This window comes from Colossoma macropomum, unplaced genomic scaffold (assembly GCF_904425465.1).
Source record: "Colossoma macropomum unplaced genomic scaffold, Colossoma_macropomum, whole genome shotgun sequence".
Taxonomy (NCBI): domain Eukaryota; kingdom Metazoa; phylum Chordata; class Actinopteri; order Characiformes; family Serrasalmidae; genus Colossoma; species Colossoma macropomum.
The window spans coordinates 37,547,040-37,570,151 of NW_023494795.1; the positions used below are offsets into that span (position 1 = coordinate 37,547,040).

General features: G+C 39.4%; 1 protein-coding gene across 1 annotated transcript in view; it reads left to right on the forward strand.

Annotated features, from left to right (window-relative positions):
• LOC118815927 (capping protein, Arp2/3 and myosin-I linker protein 3-like) overlaps nt 1-23,112 on the forward strand; it is a 115,793-nt gene that overhangs the window by 79,333 nt on the left and 13,348 nt on the right. Inside the window, exons 29-35 of the mRNA XM_036582350.1 lie at nt 2,384-2,503; nt 4,292-4,358; nt 5,032-5,219; nt 9,594-9,673; nt 14,037-14,210; nt 16,346-16,550; nt 20,317-21,346. Of these exons, the coding sequence (XP_036438243.1) occupies nt 2,384-2,503; nt 4,292-4,358; nt 5,032-5,219; nt 9,594-9,673; nt 14,037-14,210; nt 16,346-16,550; nt 20,317-21,346 (1,864 nt within the window). The remainder of the gene's footprint in view (nt 1-2,383; nt 2,504-4,291; nt 4,359-5,031; nt 5,220-9,593; nt 9,674-14,036; nt 14,211-16,345; nt 16,551-20,316; nt 21,347-23,112) is intronic.

A 23,112-nucleotide genomic window follows, 5' to 3' on the forward strand; every position in this document is an offset into this window, starting at 1 on the left:
AAGTGCTTTGCATCAAAAAATTAAAAGCATCAAAAAACATGAAAAGGACATGAGTAAGAAATATAAAAAAGAAAGATATTAAAGGACAATGCTTACGCTGAAAATTCAGCCAGAGGCACAAGAGAGCAGAGATGTTTTAATCTGGATTTAAAGACAGTGAGAGATCTAAGATTGCTGGGAGTTGGCTCAAGCTATTTGTAGTATAATAGCTAAATGTTGCATCATATATTTGGTTCGAATTGAAGGCACCAATAACTAACAGGCCAAAAGATTTTAATTCTTCAAGCATATCATGACCGTCAAAAAAAAGAAACAAAAAATATTTATTTCTATTTTTCGACATCATTTGAACACGACCTCTGTCTTTCATATTGTGTATAAATTTTTATGATGAATAGACCAATAGAAATGCTTCAAAAATCGCTTGAAGTAAAACCTCTTTACATTGACTTACATTAAAAGTTAAAGTTTTACCTTCCCCTGTAAAATTAATGTTGTTTTTCTTTGGACAGGGATGCTATGAGAGATTGTTTTGGTCTTAAGCCAGTCAGTGATTTATAAACAAGTAGCAGAACTAAAATGATGAATAATGCATCGCAGTTATCAATTTACAATCATTTTTTTTGAAGTTATCTTGATCACCTCTTTTGAAATATGTGTCAGTCTAGATTTCAGTTTTACTATAAGTTAATTCTTGATGTTGCACAGCTTTCTCAGTAAGATTAGAGTGATCTAGTTAGTCTGCTTTGTGTAATGAAGCTTGCAGTTGTTCAGTTTTAAGTACTGGTGATATCCACAATATGCTCAGAAAAAAATATTGGGACATGTCAATTTATTACGATAACAATACATATTATCATTTTTCCCACTCAAATCCTGCTAATTGAAACCTGTGAAGTACTGGAATAGCCTATGAAATGTATACTTTAATGTGCAAATTGGTTTTATATTATTCCAAACAGTTATTCCAAACATTTAAAATATCAGTGTAGGTCATTTAAGCAGTTCTCCAGTCTGTTTAGTCTAAGGCTCCTTCTGAGGATAGTATCATTTTTTTTTTAGTTACAATGGGATCCAAAAGTCCGAGACCACAATGAGAATCTGGGATTTCCACTTTTAAACCTGCAACTTAACAACAAAAGGTTTTAGAGTTTTGAAAATGGAGAAGAAATATTGGATACATCACTATTTCTAGGTTGCTATTCAAATTTAAGTCTCATCTCTTCCATGGAAACACATGTTCAGACAACTCTCAGATGGACTCGATCTACCAATCAGAAGCTTTGGCACAAACATATGGAGTCTATACCTGATTGCGCCTATGCGGCCATTAAAGCAAAAGGGGGACATACTGTACCAAATACTAAGTAAATACTAATTCTGAAATTCATGTAAACATTCAACGAGTCTACTTTTCACTCAAGTTGTTATTGTGATGATATCATTTGCAATGAAAAATGTTGCATTAAATTAGAAAGGAGTGCAAAATAGAAGCATTTTCACCAGTGGTCTTTTGAACCCCACTGTATGGCCAAAGCAGATTTAATAAATGGGCAATATGAACCCTTGTGTGGTGTTGGGGTCTGTGGGACCCATTTTCAATGTTTACCAAAAGAAAAAATGATGCGATTTAATATTATTTTAGCCGCAGATTCCTTGGCCTTTACTCATTTTCTGTGAAGAACATATTTTCAGTGTCTTCACACTGTTCACATATACAAACACATATACAAACACATACATACACAGACATACACAGACACACACACACACACACACACACGCACTAACAGCGGGCCAACACCACATGTGTAATATAAATGTGTAGGGGTGAACCCACAGGGAATAAAAGTGTGGAGGTGCTGTGTCCCTTCACTCTGTTCTCTGTGTGTGTGTGTGTGTGTGTCTGTGTCTATGTATGTATGTGTTTGTATATGCGTGTGTGTAAGGGTGGACAACATGGACAGGCTGCTGACTGGCTACAGCTGCTAAAGGAGAACCCTACGCTGACCACTTGTGATATTTTAAACATCTGGTATTTTTACATAAATTGTTATGGCTGTATTGATTTAAAAAAACAGTAATGTGGTGGGTCCACCAGCCCACTGAGGAACAAACACATCAACACCACACAAGGGTTAAAACTTGCAAAATAAAGGTACAACTTTTGAGATTCTTTAATGGCCCCTTTAGCAAACAACTGTGGCCGCTCAGTTTGAGAACCACTGATTAAAGCACATCCTTTAGTTTTCTATCTATTGTAAATCCAAAACTTTTTCCTGTTTTCGAATTATCTGCATTTTTATGAGGTTGTGTATGAATGAACAGTCAATAGTAATGCATCAGTGATACATTTTAATAACTTTGTGTGTGTGTGTGTTAGACTCGGCAGGTGTCTCAGGTGAAGCAGTGGGACGGTATATGTGATGGTGGGACAGGCCGAAGGCTACACAGACACAGAGACTCCCTCGAGATCACTGACGAGGAACTGGGCACCAGCATTGTGAGTGCATGTGTTTCAAATGGCAAACTGTGTTTGGAATTTTTGCCCATTCATCCAGAAGAGCATTTGTGAGGTCAGACACTGATGTTGGACAAGAGGGCCTGGCTCGCAATCTCCATTCTAGTTCATCCCAAAGGTATTTGATGGGGTTAAGATCAGGGCTCTGTGTGGGCCAGTCAAGTTCTTTCACACCAAACTCACCCAGCCGTGCCTTTATGGAGCTTGCTTTGTGCACTGGGGCACAGCCCCTTCCCCAACACTGTTCCCACAAAGATGGAATCATACAGTTGTCCAAAATGTCTTGGTCTGCTGAAGCATTAAGATTTCCATTCACCGGTACTAAGGGGTCTAGACCAACCCCCGAAAAACAACCCCATATCATCCCTCCTCCACCAAACTTTACAGCTGGCACAATGCGGTCAGACGGATAACGTTCTCCTGGCATTCCCTAAACTCAGACTTGTCCATCAGAGTGATTCATCACTCTACAGAATGCATTTCCACTGCCCCATAGTTTACACAAACCCCCCCCTTTGGCATTGCTCGGCCATGGAAACCCATTTTGTGAAGCTCCTGATGCAGTACTTTTGCTGATGTTGCTTCCAGAGGCAATTTGGAACTTTTCAGTGAGTGATTCAACAGAGGATAGTCCTTGTGCGCATCAGCACTCACCAGCCCCGAAACATGATTGGTTGATTTTACTGTCAGTTGCTAATAATATTAGAGGTTATAACTTAAATATTAGAGGTCATAACTCTTCTACTTGTCTGTTACCAAGCTAACAAAATAAAATGAGTTTTCATGAACATTAACACATGAAGGTAATAGAAGGAACAGTGGAGAACACATCTGCTGTGTCCAGGACACCATGACAACTTCAGTTAGGACTGAATGTAGGACATTAGCTAATACGGAACAACAATTCCTAAGTTCAGCTCCTGCAGTCTTAACTTCTGTTTTAATCTTCAGTTTCTACCATTTTTAGGCAGCATAACAAGTTCACTACCATAATTATGTTACATTTATTTGTGTTGCAAAACGGTGGTTTCACTTGTGAGATGTTTTTGTTTTCTAATTGTGTGGTTCAGTAATCCTGGACACAGCAGATGTGTTCTCCACTGTTCCCTCTATTACCTTCATGTGTTAATGTTCATGAAAACTCATTTTAACATTATTTTGATTACCTGTTTACGTTTCAACTGTGCACGTAACATTGGTAGCTTGGTAACAGACAAGTAGACGAGTAGTCAACATCAAAAATTAACAGTGAAATAAGAGTGTTACTACAATACGTACCGAGTTTAAATACAACAAACACAATGATTCTATTAAATGAAAATGAGCTAAAAATTGTCCACGTGTTCACAGAAATCGTTGGACTTTCTTGTTAAGGCCTAGAAGAGTTTGCCTCTGTTATCCATCTCTGAACATGGTTCAGTCATCAACCAGTTGATTAACACAAAAACCAGAAATGCTAGAAATCAGCAACATAGTAAAATGATGTTGTTTGAGTGCAAAGTAAGATAAGAGTTTAGACTTTTTCCAGTTATGAACTCCGAGTTTGATGTATTCTACTCGACTGGCAAGCCTGTGTGTCTTACTGCAGTGTTATGGTTATGCTTCATTTTTTGTAGCTCATGTCCCCACCCCCCCTATCCACAGGAATGAAATTCAATGTTCGGGCCACCTGTGATTTTGTTGTGCCCACCCAAAACCACGGTCCTGGCGCTGCTACTGGTGCGTGTATGCTATTGTAAGTAATAAATGCTGTTTTGTTATTGTCTGCAGGACACTATTGCCATTAAGAAGCGCAGCTCCAGGACCAGACGAATTCGACCTGTATCCACTAGACTGAGTGAGTGTCTCTCTCTCGCTCCCGCTCTCTCTCTATTACCATTTCTCTACTCCTCCATCAATACCTCTCACTCTGTTTTTCCCTCTAGTGCTCCATTAGTAAGAGTGCCCTGCTGGGCTGGATTATGACCTTCATGTTCTCTCTCGCTTGCTCTTTCTCTCTCTCTCTGTCTCTCTCTCTTTTGTGAGATGCCTCCCTGACTTTACAAAAGCAATGAAACTAAAGTCTGAAGTGCTATTATGCAAAGATAAGCTGTTTGAGAAAATGAGTTTCTCTCTATCTCTGTGCATCCATCCATTCATCCATCATCCATCTGTCTTTGTAGCTCTCTGATTTTATGTCAGTCTGTATGTCTGAGTGTCTGTTGTTCGGCCTATCTTTCTCGCAGCTTGCAGCCTAACGGGCTCGTTCATCGTCTGTATAAGTAAGAAAATTGCAGTAATTCTCACTAAGTCACACTATTAATGTGTGTGTGCATCAATGCTTCAGTGGGGTCTCTGTCTTTATCTCTCCCCCTGTTCAGGTTCAGATTCAGATGGGTTAATAAACATGAATTGTAATAAATGGGTTGTCAAAGTATAGTATATTAATAGTGAATGTAATATGGTTGTGTATTGCTATGTATAAATAATGTATAATATTGCATTCTCTCTCTCCCCTTTTTGTCTCTCAGGTTTGTGTGATGACTCCAGTTCGTCCCCCCCCAACTCTGCCGCTCTGCTCTCCTCACCCCTCTCCCGCTCGGCATCGTGGGAAGGCTTGTCTGCCTTGCCTACCCAGGGTGCACCGCTACATCATGTGACTCGGGTCAGGCCGAGGCCGCCGCGGCGGCACAGAGGAGCACTCCTGTCATCGGACTCGGTGAGAGATAGCCCTGAATATTCCCCTATACGCACACTGCAGTACATAGTCTTCAAATGGCATCATTTTGTGCCCTGTATTACGGTCAGTCAGGCTCAGTGCGACTTTCGTTACATTCACATTACAAGACTGTTGGTCATTTTGGGTTTGTTTTTTTTTGTTTTTTTTGACCAAGTGCTCACACTTGTGTTTGTAAATGGCTGAAATCTGTCAATAGTGTAGAAAGACCTCAGAGATTGAGTTGAATTGAGTTCATCTGAAATGAGTTGAGTTGAACTGAATTGGGTTTTGTTAGAATGTGTAATTAAATTAAGTTGAGTTGAAGTGGATTGATTGAATTCAACTCATTTCAGTTCATCTTACCAAACTGAACTGATACAAATTCAGCTGAACTGAATTGAATTCAACTAAAATGAACTGAATTGGATTGAGTTGAACAGAACTAAACAGAATTAAATTGGATTGAACTAAGTGTAGCAGAATGTATTGAGCTTGCTTGAATTTAATTGAATTCAGTTAAATGTAGATGAATTGAACTCATTCTGAGTTGAATTCAGTTAATGACAGAACTGAATTGAATTCAACTAAAATGAACTGAATTGGATTAAGTTGAGTTGAACTAAACTGAACTGAATTGAACTGAACAGGGTTTAGCAGAATATAATGAAATTTGAATTTAATCTAATTCAGTTAAATTTAATAAATATATATGTATGTATGTATGTGTATATATATATATATAATAATAATAATAATAATAATAATAATAATAAATATATATATAATAAATATGAAATAAATTTAGCTAAGCAGAACTAAACTGAATTAAATCGGATTGAACTGAACAGAACTCCTGCTCAAATCAACTGAATAGAACTGAGTTGATTCATTCGTTCATTCATTCCTTCATTCACTCACTGACTGAACTAAGCTCATTTCTGGTCATCTTAACTGAATTTAACTGAACTGAAATGAATTCAGTTGAACTGAATTTAACAGAACTAAATTAAAATGAATTGAATTTGAATAATGCGAGAATTCTGATCTGACCATCTTCAATGTGGTCGCATGGCCACATATTGGACGCGTATCCCATCTAAGACCACATGAAGAGGCTCACACAGCTGTGAAAATGTCAGATTTGCGACATTTCTCATTTGTGCCACTTCAGCCCTGTAATGTGAATATAGCCTTAGAGGTCTCATATATTCATGTTTATGTAGTCAACAATGGGGCAAGTCTAAATGGAAAAGGCACAAAGGTCAAGGTTGAATATGCAAGACCTTGTTTAAGTGCCTCGGAATGCTGGAGGGGATCACCCTCTACCCATCCATGCTGTGTTCTCTAATGAATATTTATGTTAATAACCATGTGAACTTAAGTATTCCTCTTTTAATATTTGATTCATCGAGAGGGCCCCAGTGCATCGGTGTGTAGACATGGATATATTACCCGATGAATAATGAAGAAGCAGAAACTGCTATCACTGTAACCACGCGGAGCAAGGAGTATTTTAATAAATGTTCATAAGTCAACCAGTAGACACGTTAATGCTTCAGCGGAATGTTTTATTGATAAAATCAGTGAGGGTCTATTGATAACAAAAAGCATTCGCTCTTGAAGATGAGAGGAGATATTATACCAGACACATTAGATATTAAAAGAGCCTCCAGTTATTAGTGCTTGAGAGAAAATGGGAGATAGTAGCGTTACCACTGCTTGTGTGGGCGAGTGTGTATTTGTGTAAGAGAGAGAGAGTTTGTTTATAAGTGTAGGCGCCCAGTTCTTTTGTGCGTGGTTTAGGATATTTGCATGCAGCATACAATATGCTAATACTAGGTCAGTGTTGGAAATGATCTGATAGCAGATATCATTATCTGGCTGCTATCAGTGGAAAATGCTGATTTAGATATCTGGGGAAAAAGAGAATTAACCTCTTTCTGCAGGCCTCCTAGTGGACATTCCACTGGCAGAATGGAAATCAACTCAGATATTTTGTTGTGACTTTGTGTTGAGCTGCTAGTGAGCAATGAGGGGTGAGAACCCCCTGCACAGCTTTCTTCTTATAAACGTATAGACTGTCCCCTTTTATACCTTTCTAGAATGTTCTCGCCATTCACACTTTTCTAGAATGTTCCTTCCCTTTATACCTTTCTAGAATGTTCTCCCCATTCACACTGTCCTAGAATGTTCCTCCCCTTTTATACCTTTCTAGAATGTTCTCCCCATTCACACTTTTCTAGAATGTTCCTCCCCTTTATACCTTTCTAGAATGTTCTCCCCATTCACACTTTTCTAGAATGTTCCTCCCCTTTATAACTTTCTAGAATGTTCTCCCCATTCACACTTTCCTAGAATGTTCCTCCCCTTTATACCTTTCTAGAATGTTCTCCCCATTTACACTGTTCTAGAATGTTCCTCCCCTTTTATACCTTTCTAGAATGTTCTCCCCATTCACACTTTTCTAGAATGTTCCTCCCCTTTATACCTTTCTAGAATGTTCTCCCCATTTACACTGTTCTAGAATGTTCTCATATTTACACTTTTCTAGAATTTTCTAGAATTGCATGCCCATGTGCTTTCCACTTTAATATGCAAGGCGTTTTCCATCGTTACAGCTTTTATAATTCACCTAACCACCAGGACACTTAATATGTACAGAAAATACTTCACAACGGTCATAGACGAGGATCAGAGGAACTTGCTCTTCAGGTTAGAGTTAACTTAGCTGCTCTACGCTAACTTTCAGTCATTATAGCTTTTTTTTTTATATTTCAGTGAGTCACTTTGAGACAAGCTTATGTTCCAAAGCACATCAGCATTCATTTTGGGTTCCTTTCACGTAAAAGTAAATTAAGGGGAATCCATGCAGTAAAGCTAGCATTGCAGAGCATAGCAGAAAGAAATAACTAACACTAAGAAGTTCATTTTCTTAAGAAAATCTTCATTGTTATTTATGCATGTTACGTTACATTTTACCCCATACCAAAAACGATGCAAGATACATTTTGAATTTGTAGTGACTGTCATTTCTGATATTTAGTTTAATCCAATCAAAGGGCAGCAAAGTGGAAAACATCAAACCAAGCATTTAAAAAATCAGCAAATTAGAACTAAAGGTGATGGTGGAAGAAACAGGTAACAGGAAAAGAAATCTTAATTGAAAAATATGATAATTGGAGGGATGACGGACGAGGATGGAGAGGAGTAGTAGACGCAGTGTACATGATAAATTTATATACTTGTCAACTCTTACAGCCTAAGACAAGTGTGAGGCTATCGTATGGTTAAGAAAACATTGAAAAGCGTAATGTTTTTCAAGAATACCACGTGTTCTTAGAATTATTCTTAAAGTTAAATAACTTAAGAAGTTATTTGAAGAATAACAATTTCTTGTAACATTTTCCTTAAGAATGAAGTCAAGAAAAAACAAACATTTAAGAAGGTTTTCTTTTTTCAGACACTTTCATGAATCTTGCCCTTGGTTATTTGTCCATTATCAGTGAAATCCAATTACATCTACCAGGCCTACTTTACATGCGCACATTTATGTGACTTTTTTATGACCGCCTGCTCAAAATCGACCTGCCAGAACCTTCACTACTCAGTGACCTCCAGAACCTCATAACTTACAAATTAAGCCTGTGTGTGTGTGTGTGTGTGTGTGTGTGTGTGTGTATGTGTGTGTGTGTGTGTGTGTGTGTGTGTGTGTGAAAGGGACCTGTCTGTGTTTCCCAGATGACATTACCTTACGTGCTCCTCATGGTCATTTTAAAACGACTACAAAAGCATAATAATAAAAGCTCTTAACTGAATTTAGGATGCATAATTCCCTTCTCTGGAATCTTGCGGCTGGCATCTGCCCCCCTTTTTTCCGGAGTGCTCTGGCTCTGCTCCAGCATAAGCTTTACAGGATGAGTAAAGGCAACGCGAAGCTGAGCTCAGCTTGTATTTGTCTTCATCATGGTGGGATATTCCAGGAATGGCTGCACTCTCCTGTCTGCACAAACTAATGGACCTTCTGGCCAAATATGAGAGCATGTGGAGATTTAGGGTTGGAATGTGGAGTTTTAGCACATTCAGTGCGTCTTTTCATTTTGTTGCTGTCTGAACAAAACCATGTATCTAAATTTATGTTGTTTTCCATACATAATTTGAAAACACCAACTGTCCTTTACATTGTGTGAAAATTTAACCACAAATGAGCCAATAGAAATGCTCCAAAGTTATGATGATCTGTAAGGTAGTATTAGTGGAAATTTAGCATAATATTAACATTGAACATGGAAAATTGAGCTAGACTGTAAATATTAAAAGAAATTGTTCATGTCTTCTCTGTCACTGTCTGCCTCTCTCTCTGCCTCTCTCTCTCAGCACTGTACTGAAAATGGAGCTGTCACTCCGCTGGACGATGGACTGCCTGATTTTTACAGCAAGAGAGTTCTCCCTGAAAGGTACACACACACACACATGCACGTACTCATACACACACACGCTGTTCAGGCCAGACAGACGAGTCTCCGGAGGAATACTGTAGATGCTTTTACCATAATTACATTTTTCCCGTTAAGCACATTTCTAATGAATCCGCTCTAAATGCACCCTCCTGTGCCAGCGCACGGCGTTGCCTAGCAACCCATGGGGCTCTCGGAGATGTTATTATGTTGTTGCCAGGCAACAGCTGCACAGAATCATGGGGGTTCCATGGGCCAGTGAAAGGCCATCGTCCCAGATAAATAATGCAGTGCCTCTCAATCACATATTTGGGCCATAAACCGTGATGATGCTTATGAAATGAAAGATGTTGTAGGACAGTGGGAAATAGATAAGGTGCCCCCCAGAATTATTGGTCACCGAAAAATTGTCTTTGTTGCTCATTAAATTGAGTATATGAGTGAACGCCGACCTTTAGAGAGGTAAAATTATTAACCCCCTAAGTGGCCAGGTCCCACTGGTAGGCCCAAAGTTTCATTATACACTTCTATAATTTAAGAATAACTCAGCCAGTTTGCATTGAAGTCCCTGCAGTTACTGAATAATGAGCCATAGTATGTAATAAGCCTGGATTGTAATGGGTTAAGAAACACAAAAACATACAGGAATAAACGGTTTTTGTCTAAAACATGTCACAATTATCACCACCCCCTAGAGGTTCTTGTGAACAAAATCTGATTACATTCTTGTTTATATATGACCTCTTTTCGAAGAACATCTGAGTATTTAGGAACCCTTAAATGGTCATTCCTGTTTCACTATGGTAGAAATTTGAAATGCAGGCCAGGTCCCCTTGGTCCCCTTAAATACAGTTGGTTGAACAGCCTGACCAAATGACACGTTCTGTTGATTTTCTAACCTTTTCCAACTCGCAGCCCACACAATTGACCACAAAAGCTTCCGCAGCCCACAAGATTTAACATCCAGTTCATATAAACAGATATAATACAATAATCAATGTAGCCTGTCAATTTTGCTGGATTTTACAATATAACACAAAATAGTGAACACTAAAAAAGAACAAATGTAAAAAACATTTTTTAACTCACATAATGGTTTAGCTGTTAATGTTTGACAGTTACCAAGTGCTGGAGGACATGCTGGAGAAATGAAAGTTGCTAAAGGAGGTCTGGCTCAGTTCAATAGGTTTAGATGCATGTTTGTTTAGCCTCCAACTGACTGCGTAATTTGTTTGACAAAGCTTTGTTTAAAAAAAAAAAACTAATTTTCTCGGTAGGTACTTGTTTTCTGTTCACAGACATGAAAGCCTTTACCCACCAAATGTGATTTATACATGCAGTATTTTTAGACGACGGTAAATGAATTCATTTACACGTATTATTGTACATGTATGTATCACGTGTATGCTGTATTACTGATGATATGGTGCACCAGACGGGACTTCTGAATAGCGGAAGTGCAACATTATTTTATTTGCTCTGTTGTGAACTTTCGTAAGAGTTTGTAAGAGTTTGTTTGTCCTCTGCTTCATCATGGATGGTATTAAGCATCTCCAAAAGCAGCTCCAACTGAGTTACAAACGTCCAAAAGTTCCAGTTCCTGAATAAGGTTGTGCCCATTTTACTTTTCCAGGATGGAAAGAAGCCCAATCAATGTCAATTTACCCTTTTTGTGAAGAGCGAATGAGATCTGTGTCTAAAGACATTCTGTCTGTTTGTTTTTGTCGCCATATTATAAGCCTTGTTCTCACTGCTGCATTTTTCTGCGTATCGGTTTATACTTGGTTTTGTTTGTTTTCTCAGATACGGTCTGAGATACAGTGGCTGTTTTACTGTTAGGTGGTCCAGCCTCAGGATCTTTCCTTTTGAAAGACCCTGTTTGTAACCATTTATCCATGATGGATGAATTTGATACAAACAAAAAGAAATGTAAACATAGCTAAGACTCATAAATGATTTTGACCTAAATATGATGCATATAATTAAAATAACATTTAGTTAAATGTTTTCAGATTGTGAAAAAAGAACTGTGAAAAAAAATGTGGTTAAAAAGTCCTTGGACCGCTAGCAGTACCACTGCGGCCCGCTAGCAGTACCACAGGAGCCCACTGTTCTAAGTGAAAAGACACACCCTCTACAGCAGGCATGTCAAACTGGGAAACTTCCAGTCCAAAGTGCTGCAGAGATGAACGTTAACCCTCATCTAATGTTCTGAATTCAGTTCATGATGGCCTTGCTAATTCTGAGTAATAATATGAGTTGAATCTGGTGTGTTTAATGAGGTAGCATGCTGAAGTCTGCAGTGTTTTGGCCTGCCAGGACTGGAGCTTGATGCGTGTACTCTGCAGAGAACAAACTTCAATATGGCATTTTCTGTGCATTTTAGTGCTCAATTTTTATTTACTTGCTGAGTTTAACAAATTGGAAAAAACAATTAAACATAAACTATAAAATGCCATAACTTTTGCTTGGACTACAATTTTCCAAAATCATAAATTCAGCCATTAACTGTGCATTAAAATGTGCCCTGTAGAGGATGTGCTAACTTACTTTCACTCAGAAAATCAATAAAAGACGTCGTTTGATCAGGGTCGTCCAAAACATTTGCATGCACATGTGTTTGGATCAGCATGGGAAGGATCGGAGAATGCCCAAATAAAAGGAGACCAACGTTAATGACCTTCAGAAATCAGGCAACAGGTTTACAAAATAGCTTTACACCTGCACACCTGAGGACTGTAATTAAGAAGTTTCTGAAGCTGTAAAAAAAACTAGATATTGGAAGTGTTTGCCCCCCTACACTGTGAGCTGAACGGTTTGAGAGTCAAATTGTTTAAAAGGATCAGAGTTTCAGCAGCAGGTCTCCAGAACTGCAGTTGGATACCACCTCCAGGCCAACAAACTCTTTGAAAGACTTGTCTAAAGAAAGTCTTGGCAGTCTTCAGACCACAGATATAACCAAGTGTTGCTAAACATCAATGAGACTTCAATCAGAGTCAGATTCTGTGATCAGACCAAGACAAAAATGAGAGCTTTTTGGCAAAAAAAACGCGAGGTGGGTTTAGCATAAAAAGAGCCAAGGTCATGCAGCAAAGAGCCTAATCTCAACAGTGATGTGAATTTTTCACAGACTCATAACCGGAGATCACTGTTGTAGTGGCAATGTAGGGATCCAGTCATCATCGTTACAAATGATTACTAAATGAAGGCCAATCATAGATGTAAGTGAGAAGTATAGCAGAAGGGTTAATCCCTTAAGCCCTAGACTTTTATTCACTCATTACTATTAGTTGTTATTCAGGAAGTGCTATAACCTATTCTGGTACTATTATGAAGCTATTTATGAAATATATAAGTAATGTAGTTATAAGAGTGGAGAACTGAAGTGTAGGGGCCACTTACAGGCCTTAGAGTTTAAAGGGATCATAAACAAGCGATGCTTCTGAGAATTGCAGCTAAATAAAAGGGTTGCATCATCTCGACAGGACCCATCAAAGCGAGCCCTGTCACTGCTGTTTTCCATTTCTAACAACTGACTGAAACACATTGATCAGGCTACCACTTGTATTCGCAGTCAATAATGTATCTATAAGTTCCTTAAGGCCTAGATTGTTGTGTCTCACAAAATTGGTTCCACACATTGGAAATCAAAAAGTGATTGGTTGATTTCAGTTGTCAGTTGCTGATTATGTTGGTGATTAATCTGACGCATTAGGCATTCAGTTCAGCTCTTAAGCAATGGGAGAGCTCGCTTGGCTCTATCTACCTTGTTACCACAGAGAAACATTTTGCTCTGACTGTTTCAAGAATTTAACCCTTTTTATTTCTAAACAAAACCTAACACTGAAATAAGCGTAATACCTCAATACTCGCGGAGATACTACAGCAAACATGGTGTTTTATATTAAATTAGACTATTTTTTTAATTTCACAGAAATCTTTAGGCTTTCTCTGGATGCCTAGAAAGCTTTAGGAATCCCCCACTGTTGCCCCTATTTGCAATGTTCTCTTCCCTTCACACTGTTCTAGAATGTTCTCCCCTTTCACAATTGTTCATTTACCTTATCAGTTCTTTTTCTAAATACTCTAAAACAGGTGCCAATACTCTAAAACAGTTTGCTGGGTCTGTGCACTCTGGCCTTTTTTCCTCTCCTGTTCTACAGCTGTGCTGGCTAATCCTGGGATTTTTGCCAGCTCATGTACACAGAACTGGAAAGTCACTGATCTCCTCCAAGTTTGTTCAGCTGCCCAACAACATTGTCATAGCAGCGGTTTGAAGAGATGTGACAGCCTCATGTGTGTTTTTGGATGTTGGAGAATCACTGAGTGCTGTTATTGTTGTCTTTTTTTCTCTACATCTCAGTCAGTTATCCACCCTTCACAAGGCTCACTCCCTCAGGCGAAAGAAGAGACGCAACATGCTGGCCATCTTTGGTTTCCGAAGGAACCGGAATTCCACTCTGTCCAATCAAGAGTCAGATTCACTGGGCGTGACCTGTAGTGAGGATTGTCGGACTGTTGCCACAGCTCCCACAGGGTCAGTCACACAAAAATAATCATGCAGAAGGAAGTGTTGTGGCAGTGAAAATAATCGTAGGACTTAGTATTAAGTAACTGCTATGAATTGTTAATTACAGAAACTAATGTTTAGGTTGTATACAGTACTGTGCAAATGTCAGAGACCATCCTTGGAAGGGGATGGAAGAATTAAAGTGGCAATATGATGCATCAAATTAAACAAATTAATCAGTTAAACACTGATACTTCCACTCACTGGCCTCTTTATTAGAAACACATATCTTATACATCTGCTCACTGGCCAGTTTATCAGAAACATTTACCTTGTACTTCCACCAGCTGACCACTTTATTAGAAAGACCTACTTGCACTAACTGGCCACTTTATTAAAAACTCCTACTTTCTACTTCCAGTCACTGGTCACTTTATCAGAAACATGTACCTTGCACTTCTGATTTCTGGCCAGTTTATTAGAAACATTTACCTTGTACTTCCACTCACTGGCCACCTTATTAGAATCACCTACCTTGAACATCCACTCTCTGGTCACTTTATTAGATCTACCTTTCTTATAGGTCCCCCACCAAGTACAGACTGTAGCCTGTTCGCTGTTGTCATGCACAATTTGTCATTCATCATTGTTTGTTTCTGACTGCACCTTTAGCAAAAGGGTTCTAAAAGGGTTATATGTAATATCATAAAGGTTATATGACTTTATAATAATAGCAGAACCTTTTTTGATTATTTATCGCACCATTAAAAAAGGTTCTTTAGAGAAGCATACACACCCGGTTTGCCAACATAAAGAAGAACCATTTAAGCTTTGAGCTGCCATGGTTCTGTATATAACCATTCTTTACCAAAGAACCCTTGTCAAACCATGTTTAAGGGTGTACAAGTCCAATGTTGACCAGATATTATTTGGCTGGGTGTCCATCCTCAGTACAGCAGGGTGTCTGACACAGCAGTGTTGCTGGGGTTTTTATACACATCAGTGTCACTGCTAGGTTGAGAGTGGTCCACTAACCAACAATATCCAGACAAGAGCGGCTCTCTGGTCAGAAACTGACCACTGACAAAAATCTAAAAAAAATCTAACTTACACAATCAATTTGGTGTCCTTATTTTGCTTCTTTAGTTTGGCACTGGGGCTACAATAGTGAAATTGATAAGATACACTAGATGTCAGTAGTCACCCAAAACCTTTCCATAAATGCATCCCCAAAATTAATAAAGAAAGCCATACTGTGTCCTAATGTAAATACTGATGTATTTAATGAAATGCTTTGGGTGACTAATGACTCGTGTTTGTTAGCAACATTAGTCTTATAGGTCCTGCACTAAAACTAAAGTAGCAAAATTTGGACACCAAACTTGGCTTGGCTGCCTTGGCTGAGTGGAAAATTATGTAAATTTGATTTTTTCTATTCCAATTTGTTCCTTTAAGGGGGTTTCCTAAGAACAGAATGCTTCTTGTTATGCCTAACGATACTTCTTAACCATGGTACAATCACTGTAGTGTGGCTCATTGCTTTAATAAAGTGACCAGTGCATGGATGTGAGCATGGCAAAAGCTCCAGTGTTTTTGACAGTTAAGCCACTGGGTTGGCAAGAGTAGAGTCATTGGCTCGAGGCCTTGCAGGTGTAGAGCGTTTACGTAATGTCAGGAACAGACAGCCATGTAACTGTGTAATTGCATGTACTTGCGAAACAGTGAGGAATTTCCACATCAGAGCACACAATGATCAGAAAAACAATCAGCAATAACAGGCTGAGTGAAAGTGAATTGAAGGACATGCTCATCCCACACATAGAAGGAGACTTTAGGCTTTAATGAATCCTGGAGGGCTTGATTAGTTAGCTTTGTGAATTGCATTAATTCATGACTAACGTGTGCCCCAAGGGCTGGTTCCTAATCAGTCGAAATTAACAAAGCATTTTGTCCAGCTGCGGGGCATATTCAAAAACGTCCCTTTTCAGAGTGCAGCCCATGTAGACGAGCTAATCCAAGAGTGTTTATTACTTGTCAAATTGTGCAGCTAATGGATCTTTCATCTAAACATAGACATTTCTTTCTTCTCTTTTTTTTGATTTTCACTCTCTATTTCTGTCTCTACCTCTCCTTTTTCTCCCTCTCGCTCTGACCTTGTCCAGGAATGCCCTTGAGAATGTTTACACTCTTCTTCAGCCCCCCAGGCTGCCTGGCAGCAACAGCTGCCCGGCTGAGGTGGCCGACGGGACAGTGGAGGAGAAGAGGATTGAGGAGCCCAGAGCAGGGGTGATGGAGATTCGCTCCGTTCAGGGCATGCCACTCACCACCTTCAGGGGGAACAAGCACCCCTTCTACACCGGCAGAACGGTACAGTCCGAGTGCACAGCTTGCCCAGGGATCTCTGTGGCAGCGTTGATTCAAACTGACTTGTTTTTGAAGTCAAGGTCGGGACAAAGTGGAAGCCTCCTCACTGAATTTACTAAAGCGCTGAAGAACGTGGGCACGGGGCATGTTCAGAATATTCATATTCTTCTCTTTAAAGGGGAATTTCAATTTTTTTTTCAAAATTGCAGCATAATTAAACGGTTAAGATGTAAACAAAGTCATTCAAAGTGGTTTGATATGAAACGCTCCGTTTTAGAGAAACTTACTGAGGCAGAGTTGTGGACAGTGGTAGTGATAGAAACGTCCGAAGCATTTAATGCCTCTAAAAGTTACATCATGGAAAGTTGCTACACATAATAGTAGAATACACTGCCTGATGTCTGAGATGTTTATTTTTTATAATAGTTTTGAGAAAGTTTTGGCCTAAAACACATTTTTAAAATCACTTCATAGTATACGCAGGGTGTTATAAGACAAAATAACAGGGTGTTATAAGACAAAACTCATTTTGTTGGCAACTTTACTATTTTCAACACTGCAAATAAATACTCCACCTCTAAGTTCTGTTGTCATTCCGAATAGCAAATTAAATGTTAAACTTTTTTTGATTGTAAAAAGCCATTGTGACGCCTGGTTCCTATCACCGTCACTGTAAAGAAATTAGTCAGTGAGTTTCTCTACAATGCACCACTTCACAAACATCAATTGTGTTTATTAGTGTAGCTAGTATAATAAAGAGAGTGCAATTCCAACAATTTTTCTAAATTTCTGATCCATAAATGGAAACTAAGCTGCAAAAACAGCACATACATCCATCCGGATTCACGCTGAAGTTATAAGGAGTGTTTTAGCTTGGACTGTTTTTTGAATAAGGCACAATACACGACAGCCAGTCAGAACAGAAATCATATATATATTGTGAGTGTACAGTAACAAAAACAGTTTAATTCTTTAATTATGACTGTACATAAAAACATACAAGCATTATATCAGGGCAAATGATAAAACAGAAGAAAACTGTAAGATATGGTCCCGTATAATGAATGCAGTGTATGCAGTACCAGTCAAATGTTTGGAAACATCTTATTAGATGTGCTAATCTTTCGATCTAGACATTTTGATCTAATGCTTAAATGCTTGATATTTGTTTCTAATGCAGATATACAGTAAATAGTAAAGTTGAAGCCTAGATACACTGTAAAAAATGCTGGGTTGAACCCAGTTTTGTTTTTCAACCACACAGCTGGGTCAATATTAAGCAGAACACATGCTGGATTAATCTAACTCTAATGACGCAAGCAAGTGACTTATAAACGTTATTTAGAAAGTTATAATTGGAACAGACCTTTCATATCTGACCCTTTTTGATGCTGCATGTAGAAGTCAGATTTTTTTGTGGCGGAATGGAAGAGGAGCAGAACAAAGCCGGCATGCTAAAAAACAAATCTTTTAGAAGCGATAAATTATTCTTAAAATAGTGTGACTCTGACTGGATGTGATGCAGGTACAGTTTTTATGGATATGTAAACAGAAATCTGTCCTGTAAGCAAATGACTTTTGTGCAAAATAAAAAGAAACAGCTAACTGCCAGCACTTCTGACTGAGAAACAGTCAGCATTACGTCAACAGCTTTTTTGTATAAAGGCTACTAAAACAAATAAATATACATTTATATTATATTACATTTTCATATAGGCACACAAGAACAAGTAAGTTTTTATTACATTAATTTTGGTAAATAAATATGTTTGTTGCGACAGTAGAGATTACTGCCTTGCACACATAATACTAGTGTTTGATGCTTTTTTACAGGCTTGTAGTTCAGAATGGAGCAGCACAGAGAAGCAATAATTAATCTTCTAGTGGTTTGTGCCAGTAATGATATGATGTCTCTCTGGTGCTGCATTTATGAGGTAGTTTGATCTGTTCTGATGGCAGCTCTTGCCAATGTGTTTATCATGGAAACTCATATTGCGATAATGATAAGTACAATTTATTGTCCATCCCTAATCTACACTATCTCTGAGACTGTGGTTTACACAAAAGAACTCAACACTGTGGAAATATCCCAACAAAATTACCCAATAGGCCCAACCCAGTATTTGGGTGGAAAAAATAAACCAGCAGCAATTTATTTCCAAAACAATCTTGCCGTTATTTTTCCAAAATGTGGAAAATAGTAGACATAAGGAAAATGTTTCTGTGCCCATCTGAGAAACTTTTGAGGTCTGCATGCACATGAACCCAACCTGTACCTGCAACCTTAAAGCCCGACCCAATGAAGCCTGAATGGTACGGCTAAATTTGAGACCCAAACTCGGTTGGATGCTTTAACTGGCTTGTTATTCGCCAGAATCTTATTCAAACTTTACATTCTATCTTAAATGGTGCAGCTGTTACATGCTAGCAGTGTCATTTAAGGTGGGATGGAACACTTGAACATGAAGCAAACTTCAGCTTCAAGGCACTAACATATAAATTGTCGCAGACACATGTTTTATATTGTTTTATTACTAAGCACTTGAGTTGCTGGGATAAAGTGTTATTTTACACATCTGTAATACACTAACAGTAGGACATTTTATGGAATGGCTAATTGCCTCCTCTTATAACACTGTTCAGGAGTTCCTCTCCTAACTGCTGCTACTTAACACATTTTGGGCGAGCTTAGCCAGCAAGCTATAAATCTTTCCACCAACCTAACATATCCCTCTCATCATTTATGGTGTGATTGTGACTGATTACTGCTTAACTGCATTCCCAGTTTCTCTCAAACTCTGCAGCTATTACAAATGCACAAATGCAAACGTAGAAAAAAGGCATGCAAATGTGCAGGATCTACAAATCTATTACATAAATAATCACTTATTAGAAAACAGACCCGAGCCTAACCAAAGCCTGATGCTGCATGGTGTGACGAATCAACAGAAACCAGACGCTCGCGGATAAAAAGGACAATAGCAGGTTTACTTTCAGAATTACAGTCCAAAAACATAGTCAAATAACAGGCATGGGTCAAACCCAGAAAACACAGCAGAAGTGTTATGATGAGCATAACACTAGGCAAACAAACACAAAAGGGCAAGGCAAAAAACATAGTCATAGAGGCAGGCAAAAAAGGTCAGAACAGGAATCCAAAACAGTCCAGCAAAAGTACAAAAGGGATAGAGCAAAAGGCAGAGTCAAAAAACGAAGCAAACGGTCAAAAAACAGGATACAAACGATAACGATGAACGCTCAGCAGTTTACAGAGAAACAATACCTTGCAACTAGACTAAACAAAATCCTGGCTTATAAACGATACTATGTGAGGCTTATAAATTATACTATATGAGTCATATGACTACACACACAGGTGATACACATAAGAATTCGGGTGACTGTGAGCGCTGATAGGAGCGCGAGAGAGAGTCAGAAGTCATGTGATTCCCTGGAGCACTCTGGGCAGTGGAGTCCGAGGGGGCTCCGGGTCTGAGGGAAGCATCTCAGTCATGTGATATCCCAGCAGAGTCTGGGAGATGGAGTCCATGTCTCTCTGAGAACTTGCCTGATGTGTGACAATGTGAAAAAACATCCCGATCCCGGCCCAAACACAATATTTTTTCGGGCCTTGTCAGGTTTGGTTCGGGTAATAGACCTATAATGCACATTATGACTTGTTTCATACAGCAAATTGCGTGTTACTGCAAATCAAGAGTTTTCATTGTGTTCTTATTGGTCTTTCCGTCCACTGTTTATGTATTTACAGAAATCAGAGGCGGAGCCTGAACATGACCCGCCCTCGGGAGTGGACAGACACTCTGAGAGAGAGCCTGACAGGCAGACGTTGCGGCCAGCGGACAGACAGACGAGCAGGGAGTCAGACAGGCAAAGGCAACCAGATAGAGATGGGGACCGTCAGACCTTCAGGCAGACAGACAGACAGTGTGAGAGTGAGGCGGACAGACACACGCTGAGACACGTAGACAGAGAACTGAACAGGCAGTCATCAAGACAGATGGACAAAATCTCGGAAAGCGAAGCAGAGAGGCAGACCTTGAGGAAGATAGAGAGAGAGCTGGACAGGCAGATGTCCCGGCCATCTGAGAGAGAGCTAGACAGGCACGCTTTGAGACAGATAGACAGAGAGCTGGACAGACAGACACTGTGGAAGGCAGACAGGCACTTAGAGCGGGAGTTAGACAGACACACTCTGAGACAGATTGACAGACAAGCTGAGGTCCAGCAAAGGCAGGCCAGCAAACAGTGGGTGGAGTCTCGCCACCTAGACAGCCAATGGGGCGAATACAGGCAGACCAACAGGGGGCTGGAGAGGAAGTGGGCGGAGCCCAAGCAGTCAGACGCGCAGTGGACGGACCTGCGGCAGGTGGACAGGCAGTGTGAGAGGCAATGGGCGGAGAAGCATGCGGGCAGACAGACGCAAGGCCAGTGGTCACCCACGGACAGGCCGTTGCCGCCCTATCCAGCCGGGGACAGGACGCCGTCCCCAAACACGCAGGCCGAGAGGCAGGTCTGTGTGGATGCAGACAGAAGACTGCACTGTGACGTCATCGCAGACTCCGAAAGAGATCAGCCGGCCGAGCGGCATCCGTCCACAGACACTCAGAATGACCATCAGCAGAGGGTTGAGTCATCTTGGCAGTCAGAAGAGAGGTGTAGGGGAACTGGGGCTCCAGTGGGACGTCCTGTACCATGCCCATCCAAACCGAACCCCCCTCCGCAGAGCAGTAAGCCCAGCCTGGCCAAACTGAGACAGAGACCCCTGCAGGAGAGCTCTGGTACTGCAACTCCTCCTTAAAAGCCTAACCTTTAAGTCAATGTATTGTCTAGTTATTATTTGCTATTTATTCTTCTTACATTACTTAATCGTTTACATGTAATTTCATAATTACATGTTTATTTACACAGTTACATAACAATTACCCTTACATTCCATTTACATTCCATATCAACAGATTCAGTTCCATACGTCTGACTTTTTCCAGTGTCAAAAACTGACAAAAACTTGGGGAAAGTTTAAAGGATGTTTTCTTTTTGCAGAACAAGTTTGTATAAACAATAATTTTTAATATCTCCCTTTTACTTTCAAACACAAATGTGATACCAGTTGAAAGTTTAAACTCTACATTTTCCACAGAACCACAAGTTATTAATAAAAACTTACAAGATGCTTTTGTTAATACTCGTGATCACAGACCTTTCAGTCAAAATGGCCAGTAGGTACAATTTATTTTTCAAGGCATTTTTCTAAGGAGGTTAAATATAAAATAATCCACTTGCATTAAAAAAGGAGAAAAATAAGTGTAAATAAATGAGTTTTCAAACTGAATTGACAAACTGGAGATAAAGAAAATCGAACTCTTAGCAGTCGTGCTAGACCTAGTAGACCACCAAAAATGTCATAATCAGATAAAAAGTAATTAAAACTTTCATCTTTGAGAGAAAGGAGAAAATCAAGCTGCTTCAGATTTGAAAACATCCACAGGTGTTCCTGTTCATCCTTCTACTGTGAGAAGACAACTCAGCACTGTGAGTCTGAAAGGATGTATAGCTGTCAAGAAGCCCATAATAAGGTAATGAAAAGAAGAACATTTGCAAATCAAACAAGGAAGCAGCTGGAGACCTCAGAATAATGAAATGACCACCCCAGAGTCCAGACCTCAACATTATTGAATATGTTTGGGATTATGTGGATGATGAGAAGCAGAAAATGCAACCAACTTCTTAGACTGAACTTTGGAGGTGTAACATATATCCCTGGAAATTTCTTTAAAACTGAAATCAAGTCTCCTTAAAAAGAATGAAAGCTGCAATAAAGGGAAAGGGTGAAATAGTAAATGCTAAAGAAATAAGTAATGTTTAGCGGTTGAGGCTTCTGACACAGAAAAAAAATTCTGATGCAGAAAAAATTTTTGTACATAATAGCCCTTCTGAGTGTAAATTTAATAAATGAAAGGTGCTGTCTGTCTTTTTCACAGTACTGTACATAGTGTAACATCCCTTCTGTCCATTTGTAGTCCACTGTGCTCCAAAGAGAGTAATGAAATGCTTCAGGCGCTGCCTCAACTGCTCTGGCTTTCAGCACCTCGGACAGCGTCTATGCTAATTCCCACCTCTTTCACACTACATGAGTTGTGAAGTCCTACGCACACAACACCTTCCACATAATGAGTCTCGGTGCAGTGTCCTAGAATGACATTCATTTTGAATTTTCCCCACCAAACTTTAGTGTTTATAACTAATGAGTAAAATTTAAAGGGGAATTCCACCAGTTTTTCAAATTTCTGCATAATTCAATCGTTGGCTTTCATTTATTAAGGCCAGCAGCCCAAAATGTTTGCCATTCTCTCCTCTTCTGTGAAAAGCCTCTGTGAAAAGCTTTTGAGTGCTGGCTTTAAAGGGCAGTTCTCCAGTTTTTTAAACTTTCTGCAGAACTCTGCCATTGAAATGTAAACAAAGTCATCCAGAGTGTGAAATAGCTTATTGTACAGAAACGTACCAGTTCGTGTTTCTTTACAGTGGTGGTGATAGAAACCAGGCATCA